The sequence below is a fragment of the Lolium rigidum genome, unplaced genomic scaffold (genome assembly GCF_022539505.1).
Source record: "Lolium rigidum isolate FL_2022 unplaced genomic scaffold, APGP_CSIRO_Lrig_0.1 contig_3342_1, whole genome shotgun sequence".
NCBI classification, from domain to species: domain Eukaryota; kingdom Viridiplantae; phylum Streptophyta; class Magnoliopsida; order Poales; family Poaceae; genus Lolium; species Lolium rigidum.
This window is the reverse complement of record NW_025900233.1, coordinates 196,809-208,210: the sequence shown is the minus strand read 5'-3', so window position 1 is coordinate 208,210 and position 11,402 is coordinate 196,809. Positions and strand designations below refer to the sequence as shown.

At 43.5% G+C, this 11,402-nt stretch overlaps 1 protein-coding gene across 1 annotated transcript; it reads right to left on the bottom strand.

The window, feature by feature from the left end:
* Window positions 1-3,174: 3,174 nt before the first annotated feature.
* Window positions 3,175-6,139, bottom strand: LOC124681071 (serpin-ZX). The gene is made up of 2 exons (XM_047216042.1): window positions 5,637-6,139; window positions 3,175-4,104 (listed from the first exon to the last, which is right to left on the bottom strand). The coding sequence occupies exons 1-2, from the start codon at window positions 6,051-6,053 to the stop codon at window positions 3,316-3,318; spliced, it is 1,206 nt and encodes a 401-aa protein (XP_047071998.1). The 5' UTR covers window positions 6,054-6,139; the 3' UTR covers window positions 3,175-3,315.
* Between the last annotated feature and the right edge of the window lie 5,263 nt (window positions 6,140-11,402).

Sequence of the window (11,402 nt, the reverse complement as noted above, 5' to 3'; positions counted from 1 at the left end):
TTGCACAAGCCACAACCTTGGCTGAGGATAGGGTACCCCTCGCGGCGCCTTCAAGAAGGTGGATGACACCCACGTGCGCCGTCGTCGCCGATCTTTCACTCAAACCACACACATATTCCCACTGTCAACCCTGCCACTAGTTCGAAACATTGGACCAGCTCCATAAACGGTAGCGACACCGGTAGGCGCCACCGTGATCCTCTCACTCAAGAAACAGGAGAACGGGGTTCTCCGTGAGCGCATAACAAGCTCACAAGCCTCACCCGAGCAGTTCCACCAAAGCTGCACTCTCCAAAGGAGGGCAGATGTGCATCCATGTCGAAGCAGGGCCACGTTTCGTCGATGCAAGCGGGAGCAGGACCGCGAAACGGAACTGAGCCGCGCAGGCGTGGCAACGAGTTGAAAGGACACAAATGTCGCCTAGAGGGTGGGGTGAATAGGCGGTTTAAAACTTTTACGAGATGGGCTTAACAAATGCGGGATAAAATTAGCGTTTACTTTGTCAAGCCCAAAGCCTATATATTATAATTCACCTATGTGCACCAACAATTTATACTAAGCAATACAAGCAACTATGTGATAGCAAGGTGTATAGCTTCAAGCGCAATGGCTATCACAATATAAAATGCATAAGTAAAGAGCTCGGATATAGAGATAATCGAGGCACGCGGGAGACGATGATTTATCCCGAAGTTCACACTCTTCGAGTGCTAATCTCCGTTGGAGAGGTGCGGTGGCTTAGTGCTTCCGAATGCCACAAGAGGCCTCACCTTGTGGTGTGGTTGCTCGATGCACACAAACGCCACAAAGGTCTCACCCCAAGATGCGGTAGTCACACCACACACCGAGTGCCACAAAGGCCTCACCTTATTCTCCGGTGACCCTTGCCACAAAGGCTTAGGTCATGGTTCCACTAAGGGATTTCCTTCGAGGAGGAAGCCGGACCTTACACAAAGGTTGGGGCACACATCCACAACTTGATTGGAGGCTCCCAACAAATCGCCACAAAGGCCTCAAATCCATCTAGGGTTCCAAGAACCCAAGAGCAACAACTTTCTTGCTTTCACTTCCACGAATCGCCATGGAGAACTCAAACCGATGCACCAAATGCAATGGCAAGAACACCACAAATATGCTCAAGTCCTTCTCTCTAAAATTCCAACAAAGCTACAAACTCCATTGGAGGAATAAGAGAGGAAGAACAAATAAGAAATCCAAAAAGAACTCCAAGATCTAGATCTAGAGTGTTCCCAAGGAGGAAGAACTCCAATGTCAACAATGGAGGGGAGAGATGGGGAAGAGGCTAGCTTCTCAAGGAGGAAGAAGGGGGTCTTAAATACCCCCTCCTATCGAAATATGATCGTTTGGGTCCTCTCGGGCCGGAATATCCAGGGCCGGATTATTGCAAAAATCCGGCCCCCGAAAAACAGCTAAGGACCAGAAAAAAGATGCCCCTGAATGGGGCCCGGATATTTGGCCGGATTATTCATTTGGGATGGATATTCCGGGGGCTGGATATTTCGCCCTCAACTTGGGCCCGAATATCCACCCCCCCCCCCCCCCAAAACTGGTAGAAACATCAAACTGAAACGGGCATAACTTTAGCATCCGAACTCTGATTTTGATGATCTTGGACTCGTTTTGAAGCTAGGAACAAACTATAAAAGATCATGCAGGAAACCATCATAGTACAACAAGGGAGGATAGAAATAAATGGCGAAAATTTTAAATTATCTATAAGAGACAAACCGGTAACGCCTCCATATCGAAAACGCAACAAGTATTTCGTGCGAAATCCGTTTTCGATGAACTAGAGATTATCATGACAATAAGCACAAGCTCTAAAACACCACATGGATAAGATCCAAATAACAACCAAGAAAGATGATGCAAGGATGCAACGGTTTGAGCTCTCTCCGAACGATACGATCTAGTTACTCACTCGAGAACCCTCTTGATAGTACGACCACTATCCCATAAACCGTTCTCCCAACTAAATCACGAGACCGGTAAGAAAGAAACCCTATCAAGAGCAAAACTTAATCTTGCGCATTCCACTTGAGCTCGATGATGACGGTCTTGACCGCAACAAGATGGAACGCCTTTCCTGATTGTGCTTGCTTGATGAAGTCTTGCGAATTGCTCATCCATACTCCAATATGGGAGAACTTCTCTTCGGTGCATCTTCACATATCTATGATCACCATATGGATGGAAAGCTTCAAGCATATGATCTTTTCGAGTTGGCTCATCTTAAACTTGCGCTTCATTTCTTCATTTTTCATCATATAGTCTTGAAGTTAACTTTGAGGGGTCACTTCATCTTCATCTTCAAGACATACTTGACACTTGATATTCTTCATCAATTTCTTCTTATTGCAACCTTGAAGTCAACATGTGGTTCAAGCATTGCCTATGGACAACTCTTACAAATATAACTCAATGCAAACATTAGTCCATGAAGATTGTCATTAATTACCAAACATTATTTCTTTGCTTTGTGCTTAAGCATGTGACTTTATTGCATTTCATCTTATTGCTTTGCATAGTTAAATATTTAGAGGAAACTCCACTAGACTTTGAAATACAAATATATGCAATTTCACAAATGAGGCTTCGAACGTTCAACTTGCGCTAACATTATTTTGCTATTTTGGATAGCGCATATTAGTAGTACTCCTTCCGTCCCACGAAACATTAGAGATTTGTCAAAATTCAAAAGTAAACAAATACTCCCTCTGTTCTATTTTAATTGACTCAGATTTAGTATAACTTTGTACTAAATTTGAGTCAATTAAAAAGGACCGGAGGGAGTACTATTTAGTGTGTATAACTTAAATTTAAATTTAGACAAATTTCATAAGATGGAGGGAGTATCTGATTTCAGCTTGCCTTTGGCGCCATCTGTCCTTTCTCTCCCCAGTCAAACGGACACATAACCGATAACAACAGGGCCACGCGACAACGACGTCGCTCTCAGCAGCTTGTCAACCAAACTGAAACAACACAATCTGGATTAACAAAACTACCCAGATCAATCACCAAATTACGCAAATGCCCTTGTTCATACTTCGTCAAGAAGGGCCTGCCCGTCATGCACATCTCATGTTTCAAGCAGCTCAAAGCACACAATTCCACAGCAATCCTGGATTATTGTCATTCTACAACTTTTCGTACATCAAGCAAGGCATTATTTGAAAACAAGAACATACATTGGTTTTATTACACAGGCAGCATGACCAAACGTTGAAACCCTTAACTTCCATGTGTCAAACAGGGTCGCAGCCCACACATGCTATTCAGAGCGAAAAAATATTACGAAGACACGAGGGGATTGGCCACATGACCAATGAATAGCACCACACCCGTCATGTCTTCTCGGATAACGAAGAGGAAAGGATGATCTGCGACGAAATCCATCTTCACGGGCTCTACTGGCAGTGACCGAAGTGTGACCACTGCAGCAGTTGCTGCGGCAGCCTCGGTTCCTTCTTCGTTCACTTCGACAAACGACTTGTGGAAAACAGATGAGACGTACAAGCTCTTTGCCAACGGCGAATCAACCATCTCCGAAAGATCTGCTTCTGTGCTGAATGGCAGCTGGAGACCCAAACCTTTGAGCAAATCCGACGCTTCAAATCCAAATGATATCTTGAACTTGGGGAGCTTGAATTGCCCCACTGGAACCTTCTGTGTTGGGGTATGCTTCTCCATGAACTCTGGTTCGGTGCTCAACTTATTGGCCAAGTTTGACAGACCATCCTGTGCTTCTGGAAGAAGAATGTACATGGAGAATTGCCTCTTGTCCCCACCTTGCTGGTAAGGCAGCTTAAGTACCTTCAAGCTGTCAGAAGCCAAAAGGTATTGCTTCTTTGTGGTGGTCATGAATGGTACTTGAACTGAGCTCCCATCAAGAAGGTGGAACTTGTCATCTTTTGTCTTAGATGCATCAAACTTCTCATTCCAAGCTCCTTTAAAATAAAGGGCATTCCCAAGAACCAGTCTAGTGGTATTGTCAACAGAACCTGCAGGAAGGATCTCCTTGATGAGACCTGTTGTGATTTTCTCAACCCACGAGTTCACTTGACCTGCAACTTCAGCAGCCTGGATCAAGGCAAAATATATCAATACTTAGCACAACTGGAAAAAACATTTGACAAAAGCAAAGAAAGAAGAGTATAAAAAAAGGCCAAATGGTAGATATTATAGTTCCCCCAAACTTTTGACCACCAGAAATTATTTCCTTGCTAACAAGACTGAGAATCCAAGATAGCATACTAACATTTTCATAAAGCATTTCCATACTCCCTCCAATTCATATAACTTGTCGCAAGAATGAATAAAATATGTCTAGATACATTGGTAAATATGTCTATATGTCTAGATATTAATTGTCTCTAATATGTCATATTAGAGACAATTAATATGAATCGGCGGGAGTAGTAAAATTTACATACCACTGATAAAAGATAGACAGTATTTTTATAGAGAAAAGATATGACAGTTTACATGAGTATACTGATTTGAAGGGTCATGGTACCATCTTGAAGTAACGCAATGCACTACCACTACTGATCTTTTGACATTTCTAATGATTAGTTGATTTTTTGTACATCTTACAAATGGAATTCCCATAATGGCAACAAATGAAAATCACATAAGGAACTTGGCCACAACATCTCAAAATGATACAGAAACCGCAGCTGTACCCTATTTGAAAACATATAAATATGGACCCACAAATTCGGAAGGCCTTAGACATTCCGAATGATCTAAAGGCTGTGTGCATAATTTTGATGCAGATGCCAGGGGTATATCCTCCATTTCGAAAAAGAAAAATCTGACATACATACTAGGATGAAGACCCTAAAAGTATAAATATAACCAAATTCCTCAGCCTTCAAGAGCACACTGAAATTTACACTTCTTACAAGATACTTTGCTCACAAAAGTAACAGTCTGGCTATCCCTAAATCACACTGGTGCAAGGTCCAAAGTGTAAATAAGGTAAACTCCAAAGAGAAGATTTTACCATCAGTTCACAAGAGCAGAAGAGCTAAATATAGAGAAGCGCCCCAAACTATATGCCTATACGTAGTAAAAATACAAGAAGCAAAAACATCCCATAAAGAGTAATACTTCCAAAGTTCCATTAATTTCTACACTTAAATACTTACGTTTGACAAACTGGCCAGGTATTAATATGTTCATCACATATTCAAGCTAGAAAGAGAAGGAAACTGCACAAGCTTGAATGAACTGTCGACCATTCAGTCCAACCTATTGCAATCTACCAAAACAACCTAAAGACTGGAGGCTTCGGCACTGCTCTATAGCTAGTTAGCTCCCTATGGGCATATATCTGCACAACAGTACTAAATCTCCTAGAGTTCAGAAAAATTGTATAGAAATCAACACTAAATTACAAATCTACAATGGTTACAGATTTACAGAAATGCCAACATGTATTAGACTCTACATCACAGCAGCACGCCGAACTGTAGAAAAAGAATGAACAAACAGGCAGCTAGAGATATCCTCAGATAAAAAAAAACTAGAGATGTCCACAGATAATGAACAAATCTCTAATTTTTTTTTCTGGTGGAACTAGCTAGGCAAGCTATGAAGGGGATCACCTTAGTTTGGAAGTCGACGGACTGTGTCTCGGCCTTGTACTTGCCCACAGCGAGATCCTTGAAGGCAGGCTTGAGCTGGAGCGACGCGTCGACAAAGACGCCGTTGGCGAAGGCGACGCGCGGTCCGCCGGCGGCGGAGGCGTCAGCGAGCACGACCTGCACCACCTGCTCGGCGAGCGCGTGGAGGCCGTCAGCCTGCCCTGGACCTGCGGCCCCGAGCGTGGCGGAGAGCTGGTCGCGGGTGGCGCCGCCAGCGCCGGCGGCGACGAGGCTGAGCGCGACGTGGAGGGAGAGCGGCGAGAAGGCGGTGTTGCCGGAAGGGCCCTTTGAGTCGGAGGATGAGGAGATGGCGGAGGCGAGGCGGAAGGCGAAGCGGGTCTGGTGCTCGATGGAGATGCGGATGTCGGTGGTCGCCATGGCGGAGGTGGTGGTTCGCCGGACTGGAGAAGAGGGGATGAACTGGAAGTGAAAGTTGAAGGAGTTGAGGGTGTTCCGTGGCTATTTCACGAGTGCCTGAGAAAGAGTAGAAAGGGATTGTTTGTGTATTACATTTAGAGATGAAGGGTACTTTTATAAAGATGACAACGGAAAAGCAGGAGGCCGCGTGTTCTGTCTCGCAGGATCCGGGGACAGGCAGCAACGTGTTCGTGGGCAGTTTTTTTCTAAGGAAAACGTGTGTGCTTTATTAATCAACCAGATAAGAATAAGAGAGAATTTCTTATATGATACTAGTCTCGAATTTGATGCCTTATATGACACTATCAATTTTTTTTCTTCCTCATGTGACCTCTTGTATAAAATGTATGCCTTATATGACACTAGATAGACACGCGCGCTTCGCCGCGCCGCCTACCCAGCGTATTGCATAGCGCAGCTGCTGCTACACATTGTTTGGCATTTTAATCGGGGTTTAAGGCGGTGACACATTGTTTGGCATTTTGATAGGGGTTTAAGACGGTGATAATAGCGTTCTAGTTTAAATAAGTAATTTTTTCTGAGTATCCTTTAGACAAGCAGTTAACCGAGAAAGGTGGGCGCGGCTTAGCTCATATGGTTTTCTAGGGGACTTTGCTTGCGCGGGCATCGATATATGGCAGCCTCAGCTTGAGACACGGTGCGTGAGACAGGCCAACTCATATTGGACAATTAGAGTCAGGAATAATTAGCCTCTTTTATTTCATCTACCTGAGTGGCTTTTCAATGTGTTTGTGCACTTTTAATATTCAGCTTTTAGATTTATATTGCTAGATCGTTTATTCAGATAAATAACTGCCGAAACTGACATCGACCGGAGCGTGGGGAAACCATATGAGCACACTGGACCTTGAAATACGTGCATGCTGTGAGTCAGAATTACAGTAGTATACTCAATAGAAGAATCCAAAATTCAAAAGTAGCCAGGAGTGCCTCGTTAAAGCCAGCAAAGAAAAAGCTCACTCCATGATAAACCTTAAGAACCTGGAAGCTGATACCATTGTTCTGGAAAGAACACCAGCATACTGCGGCATTGACAACATAGTTTCTGCCTATTAAACCGAATATCTGAGCTGGCATGGCTCACAATGAATCTCAGCGATCAGAACATCAACTGGCTCGCTGACCAAAAACCATCTCAACGGAAGCTCCCTCGCCAGAAGCTATTATTGGAATCCGGAACCTCTGAAACCCAAACATCAACAGATAAGGTATGATTCAAGCCAAAAAAAGACTAACCTGAGGCTCGAATGCTTGGTAGCACTTTTTTTTTGGTACACATGTATCCAATACCTTCCTCAAGTGCTTTACATCATCACACACCATGAACCACCATCCCTGATTGGGCTGCAAGCCATCAATCATAATTCTGGTCTTGAGCTTTTCACACTACAGAAACCAGTGAGCGTACACACTGCAAAACACAAGATGAAAAGGGAAGAGCAATGAACTTACTATGGAAACGGAATTGCTTCACACACGATAATTCATGTCCGATCCTTGTACGATACTTCCTCCAGCTCGTGCTAGTTAGGCTCGTGCTAAATCCAGCCCAAACCCGCAATATTGCCCAAGCCCATCGAAATCTGTCTGACTCCATCTCTTCCCCCTCTTAAAAATGAGTGTAGAATAACTAGCAGTTTGTCAGGGCATCTCCAACGGCTGATGCAAACGGACGTTGAGCGATCATTTGCATCCGTCGTGATCGAAAATGCGTCTGGGTCCTACTCCAGCGGGGCGACGCAAAGTGATCGGGCCGTCCGCAGCGACGCAAACCTAGCCCAAATATGCGTCAGGTTTGCATCTTCGTGGACGCTCCGCGGTCGCGCTGAGCATCCTCCTTTTCTTACCCGATCCCGCATATCAGAGACAGCGAAATCGAGCACTTGGATTTGCTTCCTTTAACCCTTCTTTGCTGCCCTACTGTGACGCCACCACCCCAACCCCACCCGCCGTCGTCCCGCCGCACCGCCACATTACTCGTCGTCGGCTCGGTTCTCACCACGCTGGAGAGCAGGATAGTAGTCGGGGTAGGCTCCACAGGAAATACTTCCACCGCACCGATTCGGTGTTCAAGGAAAAAACGTTCCGGCGCCGGCACAGGATGTTGAGGGACTTGTTCCTACCAAAAATGTTCCGCAGCTATTCGCATGCTATCATATGGAATGGCTGCAAATATATTCGATGAGTATCTTCAAATGGGTGAGAGCAGCTGCCTTGAGTCCATGTACAGGTTTTGCCGAGCCGTGATTACCGTGTTCGGACAACATTATTGTAGGGAGCAAACTCTTTATTTTGTTGTTTTCAAACATCCTAATTCATGCTGACGGGGAAATGCGTCGGGTCGCTGGAGGCACCCAGGGTGCAAACGGACGCGTGGACAAAAAACAGTCATTTTCGCGTCCGCAGAGCGACGCAAACAGAGATACGCGGATAATTTGAGCGTACCAGGGATACAACAAACTGTGATCGCAAAAAAGATAAAGAAAACAAAAGTAAAAAAATAATGATTATTTGGCAGTGGGGCCTACCAGAAGAAGAGAGCTGGGCCGAGACTTGGACCCAAACCAAAATTCGTGTTTGCCTCCCGTTGCCTCACGCGAGTAACATTGCAGCCACCTAGGATCGTACGAATATCGGACGAAGTTTGTCGTACGTATAGCAGGACTCCTATGGAAACATGCTGATTCATCATTGCCAGGCTAGATACAGTTACAACCAAAGCCTCGTTGGACTCAAAACGCCGCCCATTCTCCGTAATAAGCGCAACCGGCTAAACAGGTCCCACCATCCTGCAGACCACTACAAATAACTGTGAGATACCAAACAACTAATTTAATCACCAAAGTACCAGCCATGCTACGTGGCCCTATGAGTAAGCATCACCTGAGCCAAACACAAATCACATCACACAACGACACAAAATAGCAGAACCAGGCAAAACAACCGTTAGTGTGCAACCAGGAACGAAAATATGCGAAAACATTAACGTGAAGACATGAAATAGAACATCTCGCAATCCTGCTTTCTTGTAGGTGCGTCCCATGATGAAGGCAACCACGATGGCATTTTCTCTAGCAGGCAAGAAAAAATTAAGAGATAAAACACATGAAACAACTTAATATCACAACAGCAAAGAAACCAGACCGTGTACCAGTAAGACAGAGAGTCCGTTTAGACACCGGGTGTCCTTTCACATCAATCGTGACAGCCCGAGATACACAATTGACTTTACCTACTACATCTGCAACAACAGACACAGATAACCCCCATATTAACAAACATATAATGGAGCCTCTACACCAACAGAAGAATCCATGGTACATAAAGAACCAGAACATGCACGGAAAATCACCTGCAAGGTAAGTCTTATCTCCCGCGCTAGCAAGCAGGCTTTGAAACAATTTAAGACTGTAGGCATAGCGATGCAAGCTCTCCGGAATAGGAGTAATTTCAGTTATATCTATCCATCTCGTAAGCCATGCATCAGCAATGATCCACAACACGAGAAGTGTCCATCCCATGCTTGACGTCCAGGTAATGCAGATAGTAGGCATGTCCTGCAACAAGTGTTCCCCTGAACTTCTCTATATGATTTTTTGCTCTAGAGCCTTACATAGCACAACCTTACATTCCAGAAGACAAACAAACCATTAGTCTGCAACCATAGAACATAAAAAAGCGAAAACAGAGCTAGAAACTTCTGCAAATCGACTAAATGCCCATTGGTTACCTTCTCGTCAACCATCACAAACTGGAGCCGAACAAGCTCGTTATTCTTCCTCGGATCCAGATGCCCCCAAAAGCGTGCGATCCTCATACGCACCCTCAAGGCTCGCGTGTTGGAGTTAGCATCCCGAAGCAAAGAATACGCGTCTGCACGTTAAGGACCAGGCCATTGTTAGGGGCCCTCCCAAATTGTAAAAAATGAACATCTAGATTTGAACACAAAAGCACATCATGCAATAAGTGAAAACACATACTTCGACATGCCTTCATTGTATCATTCCATATGACAACTTTGTAAGTAGATCCAGGTATCATTGTATCAATCCCTTTTACAGATTATTTATGTTCTTAATTACTTTGTAACGCGGAATAAAAAATTTGTTGCAATCTGAAATATGTTACATTGGATATGTTATGTATGATAACACTAAAAAGAATACCAACTAAAGACCATTGTTTTTTCCGAGACATTGTGTCTTCTTTATGACACTACCAGATTTGGCTGAACATGCAAAAACAAATAAAGAAACCACCATAACATAAACCAATTGATAATCAAAGATTTTTTGGTTTAAAAATTCATATGCTCATTGGAGACGATATGATGAAATTCATACATGAACCATTTCGTTATGTTTGGAATAGAAAGTATGCACCAAGGGGAACACCATATATCTAAGTAAACAACAATCCAATTTCAGTTCCAAATGACTTCCACAACATGCAAGTAATTAATGGGAATACAGACAATGAGGCAAACAATTATTAAGTAATCAAACACATAAACCGATGTCTATGGTTTTTCTTAATATCTTTACCAAAAATCAAAGGTGGATGCTTTTTGGAAAAGAGAAGTCGTCCATAGGCATGACTATATACAGTGAAATGTTCCAAAGCAATGGAGACAGCCAGAAGGTACAAACAACCATAATTCAGTATACCTCGGAATACTACAGACTAAACACAGTGATTAACCATCATAAGCCATGTGGGTCTTCAGAAACCGGAATCAGTTTCACCTCGGCAAGCAGGTTTCTTTAGGACAAACATACCCCTCAAAATAACGATAGAACATGGCTATAAAAGCGAACATTCAGAGCTCACTAAGCTGCTACCTGCCTAATTCCGAAGGAAAATATAATAATGCTAAACTACACATGAATGAGAGTTATTGCTGACTCTTTATACCATATATCCTTAAAACAACAGTGATTCGAATCTAGGTAGGATCCTGAGGCACAAGAAGCTGATTCTTCCTGTAGCATACTATCAAAGGAGGCCATAACTTGACATGTACTAATAAACAATAAAACAGGGTTGCAAATTTGTTGGCAAGTAGAATACTACGAATTGAAGGGGTAAATTTGGGTGGCTATAAACGACTTAGTGTGAGATGAAGTGAGCACAATAAATAATTTACTATAAACCTAGGAGTAGTTGTTGGTTTTGTCCAATTGATTTTGACAAAATCTTGAAACAAGTCATAATACATGAAATAATTTTACAGCTGGAAGTCACAATCTTGAAATAAACCTAGGCGTTTGGCAAAATCCTGAAATAAGT

What these genes read in the sequence shown, in the direction of transcription:
- LOC124681071 (XM_047216042.1), bottom strand. Translation starts at nt 6,053, where the DNA reads ATGGCGACCACCGACATCCGCATCTCCATCGAGCACCAGACCCGCTTC. An exon ending in CCGTCGACTTCCAAACTAAG is followed by an intron (nt 4,105 to 5,636) that starts GTGATCCCCTTC and finishes GCCTTGATCCAG; the next exon opens with GCTGCTGAAGTTGCAGGTCA.